A 22,762-nucleotide genomic window follows, 5' to 3' on the forward strand; every position below is an offset into this window, starting at 1 on the left:
GATCTTCTGGTGTTTGGGCAGGCTGCCCAGTCAGAATCACAATAGGCTAAAATCTTTTCTAATGATCCCTTCTTCAATAATATTCCTTTTCCTGGTGACCCTTTTATATATTTCACCACTCTCATAGCTGCCTCTAAGTGTGATTGCTTTGGATGTTGCATAAATTGACTTAGGACCTGTACTGCAAAGATGATATCAGGCCTGGTTATGGTCAAATAGATCAACTTCCCAATCAACTTCTAATAGCCTCAAATATCTGCCAGCTCCTCATCTCCTTTGAGTCCTACATGCTTATCATAGTCAATAGTAGTATGCTTTTGATTTTGCTCAAGGGGTGAACTTGCAGGCTTTGCACCGCTGAGTCCCAATTCTAATATAAGCTATAGTGCGTACTTTATTTGATTCAGTAGTATGCCTTTTTGTGATCTCATAATTTTAATTCCCAAAAAATACCTTAGTTCTCCCAAGTCTTTGAGTTTGAAAGACTTATGTAAGGTCCTTTTAACTTCATCTATCATATCATTGCTGCTCCCAATAATCATCAAGTCATCCACATATACTAAGATGATAACCAAGTCTGTTCCTGACTTCTTTGTGAACAAGGAATGATCATAGGCACTTTGCATGTATCCTGCCTCAGTAAGAGCAGTAGTCAACTTTATATTCCATTGCCTTGATGCCTGCTTGAGTCCATAAAGAGACTTAAGTAACTTGCAAACCTGAGACTCCCCCTGCCTTTGGAATCCTTGTGGCAAAGTCATGTATACCTCCTCATAAAGATCACCCTGCAGAAATGCATTATTTACATCCATTTGGAATAATTTCCAACCTTTAGAGGCTGCAAGGCTAATCACAGTCCTCACTGGACCATTTTTGCAACAGGGGAAAAGTCTCATGGTAGTCAAGACCTTCCTGTTGTGTATAGCCCTTAGCCACTAAGCGTGCCTTGAACCTATCAACCTCACTATTTGCCTTGTATTTAATTTTGTACACCCACTTTGAGCCAATTGCTTTCTTTCCTGGTGGCAACTCTACTATCTCCCAAGTTTTATTGGCTTCAAGTGCCTGAATTTCTTCTTGCATGGCTTTAATCCATCTGTCATCTGTAGATGCTTCATAGAAAGTCTTTGGTTCTGTGAGGGCAGAGAAACTGGTGAGATATGCTTGGTAGTGTTCTGGCAAATGTGTGTAGTTGACATAACTGGAGATTGGATAGGAAATGTGTCCTGTTGGCTTCAAGCCAGTAACATAGTCTTTGAGCAAAATTACTGGTTTTGAGCCTCTGGTGGATTTCCTAAGAGTGGGAGCTTCTGTATTGTTAACAGGTTCAAATGACTGCAATTGTTGAGTTTCTGCTTGCTGCTCTTGCAAATCTGCTTCAGTTTCCTCCATAATGGCTAGAGGTTTAGCTACAACATCTTCTGATGCAATTGGAATATCTGCATTTACTCCTGCTAACTCATCCAGATCTGCATCTGATGATTCTGTTGTTGTGTGGCTTGGTTGAGGGAGAATAGCGGGGATTGCCTCTTCCTTCATACTTCCGAACATCATCACCATATGTTCTTGGTACATTAGTGTTCATGTATACTAGTGCAAGAATGAACAAATCCTCTTGACAAGCTTCTTCACCTTGAAAAGTAAAAACATCTTCTCTAAAGGTTACATCCCTGCTGACAAAGAAAATATTAGATTCTAAATCAAATAGTTTGTACCCTTTTTGTGTCTCTGAATACCCTATCATTACTGCCCTTCTTGCTCTACGAGCAAACTTATATCCTCTACGTAGGGTACTGGCATAACATAAACAACCAAATACTCTCAAATGATCTATACTTGGTTGTTTACCATATAGCAATTCATAAGGAGATCGTTTATTTAAGACCTGTGTGGGTATCTTGTTGATTAGGTATACTGCTGTTCTAACACATTCTCACCAGAATCTGATGGGCATATTACTTTGAATCTTGAGTGCTCTAGCCATATCCGGGATGTGCATGTGTTTCCTTTCCACTACTCCATTCTGCTGTGGAGTATATGGATAACTACTTTGATGAACAATCCCAAGTGAATTGAACAACTCACTACACTGATTGTTGAAAAACTCTGTGCCATTGTCTATTGTCAATGTCTTAACCATTACACCAAACTGGGTTTTTACCAAGGAAAGGAAATCTTTCAATATAACAAAAACTTCACATTTTGATTTCAGCAAACAAGTCCAGGTATATCAACTATAGTCATCAACCAAAGTAACAAAATATTGTTCTTCTATCATAGGTTGCTACCTTGTAAGGACCCCATACATCAGCATGCACTAATTGAAACACACAATTTGAACTACTATTACTTATAGGAAAGTTAAGTCTACTTTGTTTAGCTAAAAGGCAAATTTGACAGTCCTTTTGCATCTCTAGCTTCACTTTATTCTTCAAATCCGGCAAGTGTTGCATCTCATGTGTAGAGACATATCCTAGCCTTTGATGCCACAGTGTGGTTGTTACTCCTTCTTTGTGAAATGAGCCAGCAACAACAACATCTCCTCTACTATGTATATAAAGTCCACTATCTTCTTTACCAGTCCCCAGCACCGTGCCATTGTATAGTCCCTGAAATACACAAAAATTAGGGAAAAAACATGCAGAGCAGCATAGGTCCTTAGTCAGCTTGGACATTGAGAGCAAGTTGAACTTAAAGCTTAGCACATATAAAACATTCTTAATTTTCTGATTCTCTAAGATTGTATCATCTCCAGCATGTGTGATTTCAGATCTATCTCCTATAGGTGTTTGCACTCCATAACTACTTTGTCCATCTATAGGTCTAATGGAATCCAATACATTTTTGCAAAATGTTATGTGGTGTGATACTCCTGAGTCTATTATCCATTCATATATACATACATTGGATACATTAGACATCAATGAAATAATACCTGCCATGTTTGAAGATCTTGTTAACTCTGATGGTCCTGCACTCCTTTCTTCTAGTGAAGTTTTCTCCAACAGGTTTACCAACTATTTGTACTATTCTGCTGTGAGATAGTTTTCTTGTGGCTAATTTCTGGTTTCAATACCTGCATCTGTGTTAGCATTATTAGCAAAAGGTTTATATGTACCTAGTTGCCCTTTCTTCTCGCTTTTGAAATCTGGAGGATAGCCTGTTATTTTGTAGCAATTCTCCTTCAAGTGACCTTTATAACCACAATGCTCGCAAATCAGCCCTGGTTTCTTGCCTTTGAACATCTGACCCCTTCCTGCAAGCATTGTCAGTGGTTCCTTATTTGGTTCCACAACACCTAGTGTTCTTTGACTCTCCTCTTGTACAACTACTGCATAAGCTTGATTAACTCATAGAACTGGCCTTCTCTGCAGTACATTGATCTCACTTGACTGTAGCTCTCATTGAGTCCCAGGAACCGCAACAATCTTTGACTCACTAGATGTTCCACATAGGGCCTCGATTCTTCACAGTCACAAGAGGGCTAAAATGTCCAATTCATCCCATTAATCCTTCATTTTTGAGAAATATGAGGTAACCGGCTCAGTTCCTTGCTTTAGACTTGCAATCTCAGCCCAAAGTTGATAGATCCTAGTCTAGTTATCCTTATCAGATCTCTCTTTAAACTTATCCCATACCTTCTTCGCATTAGAAGCATACATGATGCTAGGCACCAATTCACTAGCTACAATTCTACTCAACTACGAAACCATAACAACATTGCATCTTTCCTACTGTGTCTCCAATTCTCCTTTGTACGATCGTTTTACACATGTACTGTCCACAAACCCTAACTTGTTCTTCACTAACAGTGCAACCCTCATTGCTCTGCTCCATAGGGCATAGTTTTCTGGACATGTGAGCTTTAACGAGATCAATTTTGTTCCACGTGCATCTGAATCTCGAAGAAACAATGGGTGATTGTGAGGTAGTTGTGCAATCTCATCTGTCGCCATGACTGAGCTTAAAGTTCTGCAACTACAGTACTCCAATCTGCGCAATTACAGCAATCGAGGCTCTAATACCATGTCAATTTGTCGAATCTATACTATTTGAATCAAGTTTCATAGCATGCAATTGAATCTATAATTAAATCTGACAAAATCTAGAAGAAGAAATTAAGAGAAGAGACGAAGAGAAAGAGAGCATTTTTGCTTCGGTAGAGGAGGAAGAATGATACAACTGAATTGTGGAGGGCATTGTTCTATATAACAGAATCACGTGCCTTTCTCACCCCTCTAATAATATGACCCTCAAAGTTCTTTTGTCTACACTTAGGCCCCTCAATTAGTTTCTTAACTAACTAACAACTAACTCTATTTAATGTTCTTGATAGGTCAATATTTCTAACTTAAGCTTCTAAAATGAGAATCATTCATCCAAATCAATCTTGAAACATCCGAAAATTGAATCCGAACATACATGCAAGTCATAGTACACAATATGAAACCACTCAAAATCTCGAACCACTGAACGGAACGCTAAAGCTCAAAACGATCGTCGGGTCGTTATACTACCCTCCTCATATCCCACTTGTGAGATTACATTGGGTTTATATTATTGTTGTTGTTGTTGTAGTTTCTATATTTTGTTGAGTCGATAATACAAATAATTAACTAATACACGCTCTATACAATTAAAAACACATATTTCAAATTCCTGCTGATCTAGTGAATTACCATATTCCACCAATTGTCATTCTTTAATTATCTGGTCATATTGTAGTTGCTAATTTTCCGTTATATCTTAAGCCAAGCCCGGTCAAAGATTGGAAGTGCATATTTACCAAAATAAAAGATTTTAATATTGGCAAAAATTAAGAGGAAGTAACATGTTTCTATTTTATCATCTCAAACATAATTCTCAAACTACGTATGTGATTAAAATTTGGAAATCTTTGTATTATGAAGTTTGTTATTATTGATGTATATGTTCCGGTCAATAGGCTTATAATTAACTTCGTTGCACCATCAGTCTTAGACTCAAGTTCTATGCAATGACGATACAAATATAACGAGCTGCCCACAATTTTCAATGAACTATGTTGGTGGAGTATTATGGTTGTCCCTGTATGAAAAATTATGGTATTGCTAATTCAATGGTTGCTATGTATAAAAATAATAATAAATAAAGTGTATAACTAATACAAGTATTAGTTATACATAAATTGAAAAACACTAGCAAACAAGGAATTATAGCACTAAAGCTAAAACATATACTACTCCCTAATACATCATTTCGAACGTCAACATAATGTTATTGGGCCCGTGCTCAGCACGGGCTATCCCTAACTAGTAGTTCAAACACCAAGAGACCATAATAAAAATTTCACCACATGGTAGTTTTTTTCTTTTTTTCATGCTATTGTTCAGTTGACCTCTATTTTTTCTTCGGAAAAGGGTCAAAAATGTCCTTAACGTATTAAAAATGGCTCAAATTTACCCTCCTTTCACCTATTGGACCATAAATGTCCTTAACGTTAATTTTCGGACTACAAATGCCCTTCCTTCTAATAGAACTATGACATGGCATATGTGGGGGTTTTCATCAAATAGGTGGCACTGGTTTATTGGTACACATGAAGATATTAGACCCAACATAAATAACCCAAGACTAACCCAAAAACCAAACCATCACGAGAAAAAATTCATCTTCCTCAAAACCAAATCCTCTTTCTCTCTCTCTCTCTCTGAAAAACAACACTCAAAAGGTGATGGAGACTTTTCATGGATGTCTATGGGTTCAAGGGGTTTTCTTTCTCTGCTAACTTGGTTTTAAGGAGATGATAAAGATTTTTTTTATTGCTATTAATGGTGAATCCTTATCCATTTTTATGGCTTCCAAGCACTGTTTTCCCCTATTTTTCCTCCATTCCAAATTTACATTAAATCGCTTATATTTAACAAATTTACGAATACATATACCGGAGAAAAATTCATGAATAGATATGAGAGATCAAATGTTTAATACTATGAATGAGTAAATAAATTATTGAATCGAACTTACACTTGATTTTCACTCAATCTAGTGAGAGGGTCTCTATATCAAGGGTTGTCAGCCTCTCACTATTTTTTTTGGATATTCCAATAATCAAAAGATACTTCGCAATAAAAATCAGAAACTAAGTTGAAGTATCTGTAATTTATCAACAACAAAAAATATAATCACTTCAAACAAAAGATAAAAAAAGGAAAGAGAAGAAAAATATAAAAATTTAAAAGGAAGTAACTCTAAATTCTCCTAAACCATGTCTTTCTCTCTTTTATCGTGCAAGAGAATTTCAACCAACCTTCTGTGACAATGGCTTCCAATTTTCAGATGGAAAGTAGGTTTGAGATAAAAGGTTTCGCGTTTGAGGTTAGTCTAAATGGGTCGGGTTATTTGTATTGGGTCTGATATTTTATGTGCTCCAATAAATCAGTGCCACGTATTTAATACAAAGCCCCACATATGCCATGTCATAGTTCTGTTAGAAGGAGGGGCAGTTTTTAGTCCGAAAATTAGGAGTGATTTTATGTTGTGCCTCACACAACTTACACTAGTTGTGTGAAAGCCTCTTTTTATCTCACATATTTGTGGACCCATATCTTACACATCTGGGTCCACAAAATTCTGGGACCACACAGTTGTGAGACAAAAAAGAGGTCTCACACAACTAGTGTTAGTTGTGTGAGGCACAAAATAAAAATTTTCGAAAATTAAAGTTAATGGTATTATGGACCAACAGGTGGAAGGAGGACATATTTGAACTATTTTCAATACCTTAAGGACATTTTTGACCTTTTTCCGTTTTTTCTTTACATCCCCGTAGCCTAATTTTTATCCTTCCGAAGCCCCTAACAAGGTATATACTAGTACATTACATAAGTTAGTGTCCAACAAGATCGACTCCTCCTAATTAATGAATTATTTCACTACATATTCTATTTTCCCCAGTATTCACCTCCTCGTATTTTTCAATCTTAAAGTTTAATTTCATTATCGAATTTTAGGCATATCCATCCGCAAATCGAGAAAAGAAAAAACAAGCAGCATGAGGACGACACGGAGGCCGATCCACGCCGTGTCGACATGGGTCCGCCGGCAACCGCCAAAGGTGAAGGCTTTTCTGGCGGTCATCACCGGCATGGCGGCGCTTGTTCTCCTACGCGTCATCGTTCACGATCACGATAACCTCTTCGTCGCCGCCGAGGCTGTTCACTCCATTGGAATCTCCGTTCTCATCTATAAGCTCATGAAAGAAAAAACTTGTGCCGGTAATTAAATTCCTTCCTCCCTTTATTTACCAATTGTGTAAATGTTACCCGTTGTTTAATTGTCAAAAGATTGCTTCGTTTGCCTGAATTTTGAAAGATCTAATAATTTTTTTTGGTTCAGCTGTTGATGAATTCTAGGATTTTGTTTGTTGATTTGACTTAGGAATTGAAGTAATCTAGAGATCGTTGCTTAATAATTTGGATAACAGATCGTCACTAGGTGCAATTGCAGATTAACAGTTCTTTTTTATGGATTTGAAGAGTGGGATGGTGTTTGAGGGGATGTTGATTTTGTTGAGTTATGAATGAAGGGTAGCCTCGAGGTACGGTAAAGTTGTCTCCTTGACCTATATAGGTCACAGGTTCGGGTTGTGAAATCTGTCATGTCATAGATGCTTTGCGTCAGGGTAGGCTACCTACATAACACCTTTGGATGATAGTATGATCCTTCGTGCATCGAGCTGCCATTGTTGAATGTGACTGATGAAATTTATGATGCAACAGTTTTCTAGATGGAACATTAAGCAGTGTGACACACACCTATGTTAACTTTGCCTATAGGTTCCTCTGTTCTTAAAGAATTCAACCATTCTTGTGAGTTTAGATGAAGTGGCCAACAACTTGCTAGGGTTTTTTCTTTTTCATTACAAACATTAGTCATAAGGAGTATCTTCAGATATATAAAGCAGTCCTTTTCTCGTGGCTAACAATTTTAGATCAGAGAGGTCACGGTGAATAAGAGCCAGAGCACTTGCTTGATTTTTTGGAGCTCGTGCTGGTTATGGTTTCTCTAAGGACTAGTAAACATGCTTAAACTATTTTATGCGCATGCTTAAAGTTCTTTTAAAAAAAACATTAATTGGAAACAAGTAAAAATATGAGACTGTGGAAGTAAAAGGCAGACTGGAGATAGTTTAACATTGAACCTTTTGTTATTCGTTTACTGCTTTCCACATTTTTATGGGATTTGTTAAATTTGGTTTTAAGTTTTTCTTTTCATCTTCCTCTTTCTTCCTTAGATGCATGCAATAGGGATCTTTTTCTCGGTTTCAGATGTGGAAACTGGAACATTTGTTTTGGGAACTTTGCCTTTTATTTCTGTTTCAATCCTTGCCTCAGTTTTTTCTGACTGCATATTCCATAAGCAACAATAGTAATTTGTAACTCTGTTGTATATTGTTGCAGGGCTTTCACTCAAATCCCAGGAGCTTACTGCTATGTTTTTGGCTGTTAGACTGTATTGCAGTTTCGTCATGGAATATGATATACACACTTTACTTGATTTAGCTACATTGGCTACTACCTTGTGGGTTATTTATATGATCCGTTTTAAGCTTAAATCAAGTTACATGGAGGACAAGGATAATTTTTTAATCTACTACGTGGTAAGTCACAAACACCTTATGCATACCTTTTTTCAATTTTCTTGTTAAGTTGTACTTAGTTGTGTCATTGGGGCTAGTTTCTCATTTGGCATCTTCGTCTCAAAGAAAGATACGTGGTACCTGGTTTTGACATGTTAATAGTGTGTTTATGTATGTGTGTGCATAGCTATATATACATGCGTGTAACGAGGCAAATATGAGTTATTATGGCTTCAGAAGTCTATACCTTGATGTAAAGGTCTATGGTTGATTTAACAGTCCATGATATATACAACTCTCACCAGGAACTGCTAGTGTTGAAAAATCCAGTTTTACAGATGTAAACAAAAAAAGATCTTGACAAATGACAAGTTTTTGCTGTGGATAAAAGCTGATATACAACTTACTCATCCTTTCATGCAATTCAAAAGTATAAATTTAGTATGCCCAACTAACAGTATCATGCTCTTGGTCTCATCACCTGCAATGCTATTTCCAAAAATTGATTTAGTGTCTTTTGTTTTCGCCATACAAAAGTAGATTCTGGTTCAATCTGATGTTGAATTTATTTTTTGTGCATAAAATAAGAAGTCGCTGGTGATGTTTGCACTACTTTGTCATAATTAGTAATTTGTTCATTGTATGAAAATGATACTAAGTTATAGATGCAAGGTTATTTTGCTCTGAATATTTTATTCTACTCACTCTTCTATGCACTGTTTTATGATATGAATTGGTTGCTGGAAAATGATGGGATAGTTATTGAAAACTGTAGAATGCCAAAGTCTAAAAGGATTACCAGGACGTAGGCACTGTCTCTTTTATGCTATTAGCAAGATGTACATATACTGTCCCAACTCTCAAGTAATGAAGGATAACATTTAGATGCGTCTTTAAACTTTCTGAGAAATAAAAGGTTGAACATTTTAAGAGTTGTTTGACCTACTTTCTATTTAATCTGAAAAATGTGCAAGTATTAACTTTTACATATTTTGAGTTTAGTAATATTTGTCGTTCTTTCGGTCTATTCAAAACTAATGTAATTTATAGGAATCCGCTATTGTTGTAATAACAAAGCTATACTATGTTTTCATCTAAAATATCCAGGATATAATAAATAGATTTTGCTCATTTTAACATCATAGTTGCGTATAGTGTGGATCCGATGATATTTTCTTATCAGGTGTGATTATTTTCAATATAATGTGCATTCACTTTCAATATATTTGACATATGAAGCAAAGAACTAGCTCGCATTAGGTTCTTGCTTAGGCAAGATCCTCTTAAGCATGAAATATGTCAAAACTTTTTGTATTAAGTTATCAGGATCGGTATTATTAGGGGTCTTAAGATAATGAAAATTGTTCAATCAATTTGATTAGACGTGAAGATTAGAGGAAAAAGAATTTTATTGTATCTATTGGAAGAAATAAAGAAATACAATTTATGTCTAATTATCATATTTAATGAACTTAAAATGGTTCGCTGTGTTTGGAATTCGTGTGAAGAAACAATCTATTGAAATATCTTAGTCATTTGGGTGTATCTCTAGTTACAGATAGCTTAGCCCCCTCCTAGTAACCTCTGCTCCCACAACAGAAGAAGGTAAAGGCAAAAATGAATGGGCTGATCATCTTGTTATAACTTTTCCTTGTTTTCTATTTTCTTTATTTATTTATTACTTTCAGTAGGGCAAATCAAATTCAGTAATAAAGCACCTTTCTTGGTAATATAACAGTAACCAAAAGTACAAAACACAGTTCTTCCTTCAGGAGCCTCAGAACTGAAACACATTTAGTTGTTACCAGCTGCAGTTCTCTATTTACTAACTAATTTAGTTATCCACTTCATAAATTTATTAATCTTATGTTCCTTTTGATAGATGAAAGCTAAAGCGTTATTGAACTCACACTCAAACCTCAAGTGCTATCCAATGTTGGTATTTGATACCAGCATATCTTCTAATCTCTCTGCCCCGTTTTTATGGTATTCTTCTATTTTTTAAAGTTTCGACACTATTCCACTAAATATCTTATTTTATATACAACTTTTGTTAGATTAGATACAGACTTTAGACTTTGATGCCATGTTTCCTCTATCAAACTATTTTTTCAACCTTTAAAATAATAGTTTTTCTTCCACTATTACTTATATAACACAAGTCAAATTCGAAAGCTTAGACTCAGTGCCCAATCAAATGGTGTAAAATAAAGTGGCATCTAGGGAGTACAACCTATTTTCTAGTAAGCATTTCGAAGTAGTAATTTATTCATAGATTATTTTGTCAGTCTAGCAATGCCATGTTACTGAAGTGACCAGAGACTTCTATCTTGCCATGGCTATAGAAGCTACCCTTCGGACCAATATATCTTTGGCATTGGGGATTAAGAATCGCTTTGCAAATAATTTTCTGTGGACTCTGAATGGGGTCTGTGTGGCTTTCAGTTTTATCTTCATTTCAAGATTGTGAAGTGTCTTTGATTCATTCAAGCGGCTGGTTTCATTACGTCTCCTTGTTTTTTGTATTAATTTTGTTTGCATGACTCTTGTAATGCCACCCTCTGCAGAGTTTTTTCTATTTTCTTTTGAGAAGAATGCATATATCTTTTATTTCTTCAATATTTTTGCAGGTGATCCCTTGTGCTGCCTTAGCTTTATTAATTCATCCATCTACATCACATCTCTTCGTTAATAGAGTCTTCTGGGCTTTCTGTGTTTACTTGGAGGCAGTTTCTGTGCTACCTCAACTTCGTGTCATGCAAAACACTAAGGTATAATTGCATTTTGTGCTGTGGAACTAGAATCTACTGCCTTTGCTTTCCTTTGACAACCGCTTTGATGTTTTGTGTACAGATAGTTGAACCATTCACAGCTCATTATGTATTTGCATTGGGTGTTGCAAGGTTCTTAAGCTGTGCTCACTGGGTTCTCCAGGTTTGATTTGCAAACTCTCAGTTTGTGAAGTATTTGGACATCAAAACTTGTCAGATAACTTATTTCTCAAAAAAATCATAATTTGTCAGATAACTTTATGTGAAAATGTCATTCATATTTCCTGGATGGAGCTGCGTTTTATGATTTTACCCAGCATGGTTTACTTTGAAGAAAATTAACTAGCTGATATGATGCTCTGATTTTATCTTTTGTTTTTTAATTAACTGCCTAATTGGCTTAGCTTAGGGGTACTGTATGGAATACCTTTAGTTAGGCAGGCATATAATTGCTTTGTTGTCATACCGAGTACTCACTATGTTGTGTGGAATTCATTAAGAATGTTTCAATTATTTTTCAATTGGTTGATCAAGATTTTGATGTATGATAAGTTGTCAATGCAGGAATATGTATTGGTTGGTCAAATATTCACATAGTAGCATCTTGTTGGCATTATAAACTTTGCTATTACTAGTATTTAAGGAGTATTTGAGTTCTCTTACTCTCCAGATTCATTTGTACACCCATGCTCTACAGTTGTGATAACCTTCTTATTTCTTCTTGGCTTTGTGTCAGGTCTTGGACAGTCGCGGTCATCTGCTGGTAGCATTGGGTCATGGTCTATGGCCTTCAATGGTTCTTATATCCGAAATTGTTCAAACCTTTATCTTAGCAGACTTCTGTTACTACTATGTTAAAAGGTTGAAAATGCTCTGCATGTCAATTTGTTTCTTATCCTCTGGCTTTCCTCCTCATTTGCTTTTCACAAAGCTGTATTGACTATGACATCTTGCACATTTTAAATTTATTGCAGTGTTTTCGGTGGACAGCTGGTCATGCGCCTTCCTTCTGGAGTAGTGTAACTGATGATTGTGCTAGTCATGGACAGAAATTTCACATACGTTTGTTCCCTTCCTTTTACTTACCTTTGGTCTCTCTACTAGGTCAAAATCTGGTCTAGGGCTCTCCAGGCATAAAATCAAGAGTGCGGTGGTCTGTGAAGTTAGTATTATCTGAAATATTTTCTGGTAATCCTAGATTATACTTTACTTTTTTAGCAGTTAGCATCGTCTTAAAATTAAGCAGTTGGTTTTCTCTCAATCCTAGATTACTTTACTTTGTTAGCACAGTTAGCACTAACATCATATGGCTTTCAGATATGTACTCATTTTTGTACTTATGTACTAATGTACCACGATGAATGATTAATGATTCTGATTCCAATACAATTGTTTCTGTTTGTTGGACAACTGGACGTACCCCACCCCTCCCCCCTTTCCCTTTCGGGATGGTCATATTGCAAGGGAATAAGAGTTTGTACCTTCCAGTCAGAGGCTTTCATTTGTACGAACTTGTGACTCATTTTTTCTGAATGGATATGCAACAATCGATCTACCACTCACTCCACCACAAAGATAATGTAACTTTCATTTCTATTGGCCCCTCAGGCAATCATCTGCTTTTGTTGAAAATGAGAGGTATACCTGGTTTTCGGTCTTCTGGATTCTTGGTCCTTTATTTTTATTTTTTCCTTTTTTGATGAGGTGGTCTGCTTGCATATGAGAATAAATCACTGTCTTTGTTTGTAACTTTGGTTTCACACAGTTTCGACATTTCATTGACCGCTAGGCTGGCCTCGCCCTTCATTTTATTGTAGACGTTTGGTTGGTGTTTTAGCATATCAGAAGTTTGAAATTATCCTTTTTTTTTCTTCCAGCTCTTTCTCTTGATAACATATGTTGTCCCTCTTTATCCTTCAGGTTACTTAGACTTAGGGGTGGTCAAATCGAATCGGAAAACCGCACAAAATCGAAAAGTCAAACTAAACCGATTAAAAAATCCGAGTAGGTTTGGTATTGAGGAAAAATACTCTAACCAAACCGACATATAAATATATAATATTTTTTATATATATTTTTAAGACTTTATATTGATTTTTCTCTAAAAAATGTAGTGGTATTTGAGATCCTCTCATGGGATGTAATATTTAATAGAATTATGAAGTGCATTTATTTTTATTTACTATAAATAATGGATTGTATCACTTTCTTATCAAGTGTTACTGAAATGCGTCAATCACCTCTTTATTCTTCCATACTCGTATGTCAAAATTTCTTATATCTTTTTTCAATTTGAAATGATATTTTGATAATTTAAAATTAAATAGAATATAAAATTAAGATTTCTTATTATTTAGGTATCAACTTGATTTATATGTTTAATTTTTAAATTCGGTTAGCTTTGAAATTGTATATTAACGAAAAATTACTCTTAGACAACTAAGAAAATAGCTATCATGTGTTCCTAAAAAATCTCCCGTAAGAATATTTTAATAGATCATATGTTTGTCAATTTTTTAATTTTTACTAAACATATATTGATTTATCAAAATTTTATCTTATAACTTAAACAAAGTAAGATCGAAAAATATTTATGTAACAAAAAAAATCGGAAAAACGCGACAAAATCGAAACAATCCAAACCGATATAGTTGGTTTGGTTTAGTTTTTGATAAAAATCGAACTAACTCGGTCTATGTACAACCCTAACTTAGAGCCCGTTTGGATGGGCTTATTTTAAGTAGCTTTTAAGCCATAAGTTAGGATTTCTAGCTTTTGGCTTTTTGCTTGTTTTTGTCGTTTTAGCTTAAAAATAAGTGCTTAAAAGTACTTTTTTACTTTATTCAAACACTACAAAATGACTTAAAAGTTATTTTGGCTTAAAAGCACTTAAAATAATCCAATCCAAACGGGCTCTTAGACTTGTGGACTGTTGCATCGGAACCAACTCGGTCCTAACATCTTGAAATATTTATAATCAGCTTCCCCGTTGGTGAAATGCCAAAAATAAAACAGAGAGTTGTTTTTTATATACCACTCGTGGGCTACATAAAAAAAATCACTTGGTCAAAATTGACTCAAGTATTTTCCGAATATTCTTAAGTTTGTGCATGATTTTTTGTAACACGATAAGTATGTGCATGATTTGAAGACGAAAGTGATAGGAGTATTATTGACGTAAAAATCTTTTTCATTAATTTTTGTCCTTTTTTACTTTTTGTTGCCTTCCAATGTTCTTATTAATCGTGCGTCTAGAAAGTGTCCAACATGTTATTTTTTTCCAAATCCAAGAGCTAAAATTTAAATATAATTTTTTGTGGTAATCCTTTTGGAAAAAGAGAGTTCCAGAATACAAACAGCTGTAGTGCAACAAGATGCTAGCTGTTGTCTTAACTCATTCAATAGTAATCACATTACACAACAAAAAAGGAAGTAGCATTCATAGTAGTAGTTGTTATAAGATGTTAACTTTTGACTTCCAAATCATGCTCTTATCTTCTATTATGCACCTTTACAAATTTTTTGAATGGACCAAACTCCTAAATATAATTATTTGATGCTTTGCTCAACTTCAACTACTGGTCCAAACGCGTTTTATTAAAAAAAAAAAACCTCTTTTGTGGTCATATAGCTTTATTATTGATGTTCTTAAGGATTAAGATGGATTCCCTATTTCGGTAATGAGGAGATTGATTGAACTTTAAACTGCACATTACTTATCTGTCTTATCAGTTCAAAAAATAGAAGTATCCCTCCCGGAGGAAGGCGGAGTCAGAATTTCAATCTTATTGGTTTTGAATTTTAAAATGACTTCAAGTATTGATAACTGAGTTTTAAATTTAATATTTGTATATATTTATTGAACTTTTTAATACAAGTACACTATTTGAGCAAAAACTACTAAATTCACCCGAACTTATAGCCAGGCTACTAGCTCCGCCCGGGAGGATTGAACAAATAATTGACTTCTAGTATTATCTTTAACTCGAATTATGTAGGGGTATTATCATTTTTAGCCCTTGTCAGAAACTATTTATATTTGGTAGCCGAAAAAGTATATAAAATTTGTATATAACATATATAATGTGTGTGTGTGTATATATATATATATATATATAATATACATTTTTCGGCTAATATTTTGAGTGCGGCTATCAGTGTCATTTTCTCCATTTTATTTTCTCAATTATGTATATGTAGCTGATATTTTATAAGAAAACACATACTTATTGTAAATTCGTACTTATTATCACAAAAGAGTGTCATTAGTATATTATTTGCGCTTATTCGTAAGAATCTCGAGTTCTTTTCTGGCAACGGATAATATAATTAAATAGAACTCAACTTGTTTTAATTAATTCATGTAATGAAACGTCTGAGACTTTATATGTTAGCTTTGTCCCCCTACTACAGCAATTATACACACTTTGGGAAGTGTACTAATAATTCCAGACTCTCTGACTAGGCTGTTAAATTTTACTTCCTCCAAACAGTTTGTCATTTCCCTTTTTTTTTTCAAATATACTTATACTGTTCCAATTAGTTAGTTACTCCCTCCGGTCCAAAATAAGTGATTTTTCGGATGTTTTCACACAAATTAAAAAATTCACCTTTTAGCATTAATTAGCAATAAAATTGACCATATTAACCTTTACTATCTCACATAAACACTCCTAACACATATTCCAACACCATTTCCTTCAAGGACAATGTAGGAAAAAAATAATTAATTCATTCTTGAAATCTGAAAAAATCACTTATTTTGGACCACAAGAAAAATGCCAAAAAATTACTTATTTTGGACCGGAGAGAGTACGTGTTAATTAAATGAGATATTAATATTTTCATGATTAAAGTTATTAAATATTTTGCATAAATTAATGTTTTGCAAATATATTCAAAGACAAGGGAGCAATTATTATTCCTTCTCTATTTAATTAATATACTATAGCGTAGTTACCTACTACAGTTAAGCTTTACGTACCTAAATTATTCGCATGCATGCTATTCCTCCACGTAGGGGTGGGCATAGAACCCAAAATTCTAACCGAAATTCGAATTTTTTGAAGTTTCGTTTGGATTTTCGGATTGGATTTTGGATTTAATTTTTAAAATTTTGGATTTCGGATTGGATATTGGATTTGGTACTTCGGGTTTTCAGATATCCAAAAATCCAAAAGTTTTATACTTTATATTTAGTCCTTTATCCATATGCAAATAATAATAAGTTCAATACCCTACCTATTAGATATTATTTCATATATTCAATATTAATTACTAAGTTACTATCAGAATATTTTCTATTTGGACATGATTTTACTATTGCTACTTTTTATCGGTCGTATTAATGTCTCTGTTGCATTTCCTTGATAATAATTTCTTTACTTGAATACTTTATTTGGATGATTACGGTGAGAATGAGGAACTTTTCAAGCAATTTAACATGAGTACTTCATTTGGATATTTATTTTTGTCAAAAGAAGAAATATCTCAACTTATAAGCTCAAAACCGAAAATCCAAAATATCCAAACCGATTAATCCGGAATCAAACTTAAAAAATCTGATTCAATCTGAACTTATTTGGATTGTATTTGGATTGTCATTTCTTCAATCTGAAAATCGAAAATCTAAACCGAAATTTTTATATTCAATACGAACTGCCCAAACGTCCACCCGGGCTCCACATACTTTCCTTTATTCCTTTTGCTTTAATTTAAAATTTTTGGGTGTTTCTATTCTATTTGTCCTCGGATGGACCTACACACTTCTTACTTGCCTATAAATACCTCATTGGTCTTCCTTCTCAAGTCACACTAAAATAATAAGCTTTAAACAAATATCCATTACTTCCAATGGCCATTTCTAAAACTCTCTTTGTTTCATTAGTTCTCTGCTTGCTTCTCCTCGGTGAAGTCCAATCCATTCATACTGATCAAGTGGTGAGTATTTTTATTAATTCCTTAGGTTAATTACTTCAAAACCTAGTAATATCAAATTTGGTTGACCATCTATATTACGGGATAATTTAATAGTCAAGAGGTCACAATTCGAAGTCAAATTTCATCGACCTATACACTTTTTTTTAACCATAAGAAAATACTAAATTTTCCTTGCTACATAAGTAAGTAAGTATTACTTTCGTAATTTCAAGACAGAGGCGCATGTAGCGTATAGGTGATAAGGTGACGGGTTCAACTAAACTTTTAATTTTCAATGCGGTACATAAATTTATGTGTAAAATTTACTAAAATTGCAATAAATAGTATATTTGAACCCATAACTTTAAAAATATAATGAGTTCAATGCTAAAAATCTTAAAAACTGAACTCATAGGGTTTAAATCCTGAATCCGCCAATCCCGCTGATGATGTATTTATTTTTGCAGACTAGCAATGCCATTTCTGAAGCCGCTTATTCCTACAAGAAAATCGGTATGCTATCCTTTACAACTTTAATTTCTCTCTGATGCCATACAAAATTTTGTCACTTTTTTTAATTTCTTTATACACTTTTTTTTTTTGGGGTCGTGTATGTTCTGTCCTGTTTCTTTTGGCTTTGTTTATTACCTATTGAAAAAACCAAATTGTTCAAAGTTACATAAAACTGACAAAAGAAACTTTTTGTTTTATTTAATTCTTTAAAAGGATTTATCTTTTATTCATTGATCGTGTGTAAATAAATTTCTTTTTACACTCTTAAAGCATTTAACCGGTTTTAGCATGTTACTCACCATTTTTTTCAGGTTACAATCTCAGACATGATTATGCAAATATCATTTATTCCATCGGTGTATTAACTTTTCTTCTTTTAATTGACTATCCTATCTTGTTTTTTGTTATAAGAAAGGATTCAACATATACACACTAATAATGTATATTTTTGGACTTTTCGTTTTTTAACTGTCTATAGTATGTTATTTGCATGTTATTGTAGGTCATTTTAACCAGATAATATAAAAGTGGACTTTTTTCATTTTTAGCCTCTACTAGAAATTAATTATATTCGGTAGCCGAAAAAATATATAAAATTTATATAATTTTTGTATATAACATACAGAATGTATATATATACAAAAAAATGTACATTTTTTCGACTATTATTTTGAGAGCGGCTATACAGTGTCATTTTTCCTATAAAAATCTATACACTATCAGTATCCAGTGGGAGAAATTCAAAAATAGCCAGATTTACAAGTGGTCGTTCAAAAATAGCCCAGTTTGAAAAGTAATCGAAATTTAGTCACTTTTCATGTAAAGATAAATCTGAGCGAAAACACTCTTCAAAACCCGGAAAATACGCCAGTATATTATGCTGGAGTTCCAGCATAAGTATACTTGAACTCCAGCATATTATACTGGAGTTCCAGGATAAGTATGCTGGAACTCCAACATAATATGATGGAGTTCCAGCATAAGTACACTAGAACTCCAGCATAATATACTGGAGTTTCAACAAAGTATACCGGTCCAGTATAATATGCTGGAAGTTCATACACAAGTGCTCGAATCTCCAGTATATTATGCTGGAACTTTCCGTGTGTTGGACTTCCAGCATAATATGCTGGAAGTCCATACACAGGTGCACCGAACTCCAGTATATTATGCTGGACCGGTCTCTGTTGCAGCAAAATAGTGGCTATTTTTTATTGACTTGGTAAATGCTGGCTATTTTTGAATGACCAGTCCAAAAACTGGCTAGACCGTGCTATTTTTACGTATCCAGTAATTACATTCTTTATTAATGGGCTTCTTGTGTGTGTGTGTGTAAAGATTGTGGGGGAGCATGTAAAGCAAGGTGCCGTTTATCATCAAGGCCAAGATTGTGTAATAGAGCATGTGGAACATGTTGTGCAAGATGCAACTGTGTTCCTCCTGGCACTTCTGGCAACACTGAAACTTGCCCTTGTTATGCCAATATGACTACTCACGGCAACAGACGCAAATGCCCTTAAAATTCTCTGCCTATTATTGTTATCTCAGACTATACTATATGGTCCTGTCCATATTGTATCAATAAACAAAATGTAGTAAATGTCTTTACGATATTTCTTTTTGTGTCTTTTCTTTTTGAGGAATTGTGTCCTCTCCTCTTTGTGAGTTAATACATTTGTAATGCTTTGTATTCTTGTTTGTATTATATGAGATGTGGAATAAATGAAGTTTGTGTATAAGTTTTTGATATTCTCTAATTAAGGAAGTTTCTTTTTCACATACAACCATCCAAGCAGAGTACGTATAAATGTGGACATTTATTACTAATACACCCTCCATCTCAAATTATTTGTCGTCAGTGGCAGATCCAGAATTTATAGGTCGTGGGTGCTTCACTAATTTTAGCGTAAATTTACAATGATCAAATATGATCATAGTGGGTGTTCATGGTCAATTATTCAAAATTTTAAGTATTATCTATGAATAGATAACACAATTTGGCCAAAGTCAATGGGTGCTTCAGCACCCATACTTGAAAACGTAAGTTTGCCACTGTCTGTCGTGTTTCTCTTTTACATGCGCCTCAAGAAAATATTAAATAGAAAAGATTTTTGATTATTTTACATTTATTTATGTCTTACTCCCTCTGGTCCACAATAAGTGGTCAATTTGTCTTGGACACACCCATTAAGGAAATACTAAATTCTAGACAAAAATAGTTAGTGGGACTAAACTACCCTTAATTAAATGTTGCAGCATAGTTAATGTGAGGAGTAAAAGACTTTTTAGGGATACATACATAAGGTTAATTTTGGAAAAACAAATTGAATATTTTCTTGTTTATATAAATAGACACTTATTTTGGACCAAAATAAAAATGCAAATTGATCACTTATTGTGGACCGGAGGGAGTAAGATATAATCTCTTTTCATTTAATACTTACTCATAATTAAGGTATTTGTAGTCTTCAAGAACAATTATTATTAAGGGTAGAATACGAAAAAAATTAATTAATTTACTTTTGAATTTCTAAAATGACAAATAATTTGACACAACTATTTTTAGAAACCACGACAGATAATTTGAGAGGGAGTGAGTAATAAAAACCTCAAAGGAATCAGTACATGCGAGGAGGTCAAAAGTCAAAACTTACTTTAATACTAATCTTAGCTTTAAAATTGGAGTCAATAAAGATTTGTTTTACGACGTAGTACTATTTAATTTTCCATAAACAATTTATGAATGAAATCAAATTTAGATCAAAATATCATCCTTTTTGTCTTGGAGAGACTTCTTTCCTCTTGATCAAATTGTATTATGGACTAGACAATAAACAAAAAGCTTCAACAATAAGAACTATAAATTGAGTACTCTTTAACATATTCAAATGGTCATATTCCTTTTTGCTTATTTTTTTGACAATCGAAAAATTTCCGAGGGCCAGTGGCGTACAGTTCAAACGGTGAGATTCTTTGTGAGAATACCCTCAAATGTGATCCCAGGACCAAATGCAAGTATCAATCCCCAATCAGAATCTTGTTGATTTTCTTTCTTCTTGTCTTTATTTTCCTCTAACATATACTCCAACACATAAACAATAGTATTACTACTTGCATTTCCATAATCAGCCAATGCTCTTCTGCTTGCACTCAATTTATCAGGAGATAATTCCAGCCTTTTTTCTAGCCTGTTTAAAATAGCAGGACCACCTGGATGAACTGCCCAAAATAGCTTGTTGTATTCTCTATTATTGTATCCTGTAATACTAATTAACTTGTCACAAAAATCCTCAATATTGTCTTCAATTATCTGGGGTAGTTCTCTTTCAAGCTTGAAACTAATTCCCTCTTCAGTAAGTCTGCGGAAAAATAAATTCGTGTTTTAGCAACCAGTCCAACTTTAAACGGGTTGGATTGGTTGGATTATTACTCTGTTCGTTGATTTGACTCAATAGTTGAACATGAAATAACTCATCAAACTATTGGAAAAAATAAGGCAAAATAATGTAACTCGACAAATCGAAATACAAAATCAAATATGGAGATCCAGAATTAAGTAAATATAGAGGAACTTAGGCTAATAATTTAAGAAAAATATGTTAGTTTTCAATTGTTCTTTATTATTTTAATTTCAAAAAGCATACTAATAGAAAAGGAAGGGAAACGTCATATTAGATGGGTTTAGTTAGGTTATGATCGTAATTTTGACCCATTACGACCCAACTCATTTTGACCTAAACAAACATTGAACTGGTTGAGTCATGAACTGTTTTTGTTAATTTGACTCGTCTAATCTTAACCCAACCCGCCCATTTACCTGCGCGCCCATTTACCTGAGTAATGTTCTTTTTCTTCTTTTTTTTTTTCCTTTTCAGAAAGCGTACTAATAGAAAAGGAAGGGAAACTGGGTCATATTAGATGGGTTTGGTTATGACTTAGTAATTTGACCCATTGACCCAACTAGTTTTGACCTAAACAAACGTCGGACTGGTTGAGTAGTGACCTGTTTATTAATTTGACTCGTCTAATTTTGACCCAACTCGCGCATTTACCTGCCATCAATGATCTTTTCTGTGTTAGGCAAGAAATGCTGAATAGCAGTATGCAATTCAAACAGAGGCCTTTCAATATCCTGAACCGGGTTTGAGCCTATTATCATAGCTCCAGCACCATCACCAAACAGAGCCACTCCAACTAAATCATATGGCCTATCAACACTTGGTGGTTTGAACCCAATTATAGTAGTCTCAGAGGTAGCTAACAGGACTCTACTTCCTGGATTATTCTCAGCAATGTCCTTAGCAACACGAATGCCCGCGACTCCACCAGAACAGCCAGCAAAATATAACATAACTCGTTTAGTTTCTGGGCTTAAACCAAGTCCTTTTGCTAAATAAAGATCGCCTCCTGGCAATCTAGCTTCACTTGATGAAACATATACTACGTGAGTAATGTCTGATATTGGTCTGCTCCATTTGTTAATACAACATTGTGAGGCTTCAATTGCCATTTCTGTAACTGCTGCATTGCATATGTCTAGTCTTTGTTTTACTGTTGGAAGGCCTTCGACAGTTAGCTCAGGGTACTTCTTTAGGATATCCTCTGACATAACCACGTACCTTGTTTTTACTGTTGTTGTCTTGCCTGCAAACATTCCAATATAAAAGTTTTAAAAAAGGAAAAGAACCAGATAGTCCAATTTGTAAAAATCGGAAAATATTGCACTTACTAGTAGTATATATTTTTTTCTTAAATTTTCAACATGTATTGGTTGGTTGAGCAAAGACAGTGACTTTGTTAAGAAAATGGACACTGGGCTTCACTCAACCTCGAAAGTCAGTTCATGAGATGGGGATTGCTCGATACGAGACAACACCCGTTCTTCCAACCCTGTGATATTTGAAACCTCCCCCAGCACTGGAAATCTAATGCCCATATA

General features: G+C 34.3%; 4 protein-coding genes across 4 annotated transcripts in view; 2 read left to right on the forward strand and 2 right to left on the reverse strand.

Moving 5' to 3' along the window:
- Positions 1–846: 846 nt before the first annotated feature.
- On the reverse strand, positions 847–1,560 carry LOC109217206. The gene has a single exon (XM_019381430.1). It carries the CDS (start codon positions 1,558–1,560, stop codon positions 847–849), a length of 714 nt encoding a protein of 237 aa, XP_019236975.1.
- Positions 1,561–6,868: 5,308 nt separating this feature from the next.
- Positions 6,869–12,798, forward strand: LOC109217207 (putative ER lumen protein-retaining receptor C28H8.4). Its single transcript, XM_019381431.1, has 6 exons — positions 6,869–7,256; positions 8,442–8,641; positions 11,251–11,391; positions 11,474–11,554; positions 12,128–12,252; positions 12,366–12,798. The coding sequence occupies exons 1-6, from the start codon at positions 7,034–7,036 to the stop codon at positions 12,412–12,414; spliced, it is 819 nt and encodes a 272-aa protein (XP_019236976.1). The 5' UTR covers positions 6,869–7,033; the 3' UTR covers positions 12,415–12,798.
- Positions 12,799–17,186: 4,388 nt separating this feature from the next.
- Positions 17,187–19,577, forward strand: LOC109217209 (snakin-2). The gene is made up of 3 exons (XM_019381432.1): positions 17,187–17,331; positions 17,778–17,823; positions 19,162–19,577. Exons 1-3 carry the CDS (start codon positions 17,245–17,247, stop codon positions 19,341–19,343), a joined length of 315 nt encoding a protein of 104 aa, XP_019236977.1. The 5' UTR covers positions 17,187–17,244; the 3' UTR covers positions 19,344–19,577.
- Positions 19,578–20,634: 1,057 nt separating this feature from the next.
- LOC109217213 (type III polyketide synthase B) overlaps positions 20,635–22,762 on the reverse strand; it is a 2,878-nt gene continuing 750 nt past the window's right edge. The window contains exons 2-3 of the mRNA XM_019381439.1: positions 21,876–22,467; positions 20,635–21,182 (exon numbers count right to left, since the gene is read on the reverse strand). Coding sequence (XP_019236984.1) covers positions 20,780–21,182; positions 21,876–22,467 — 995 coding nt within the window. The 3' untranslated portion in view covers positions 20,635–20,779. The remainder of the gene's footprint in view (positions 21,183–21,875; positions 22,468–22,762) is intronic.

Source organism: Nicotiana attenuata, unplaced genomic scaffold (genome assembly GCF_001879085.1).
Source record: "Nicotiana attenuata strain UT unplaced genomic scaffold, NIATTr2, whole genome shotgun sequence".
In the NCBI taxonomy this organism is placed as follows: Eukaryota; Viridiplantae; Streptophyta; class Magnoliopsida; order Solanales; family Solanaceae; genus Nicotiana; species Nicotiana attenuata.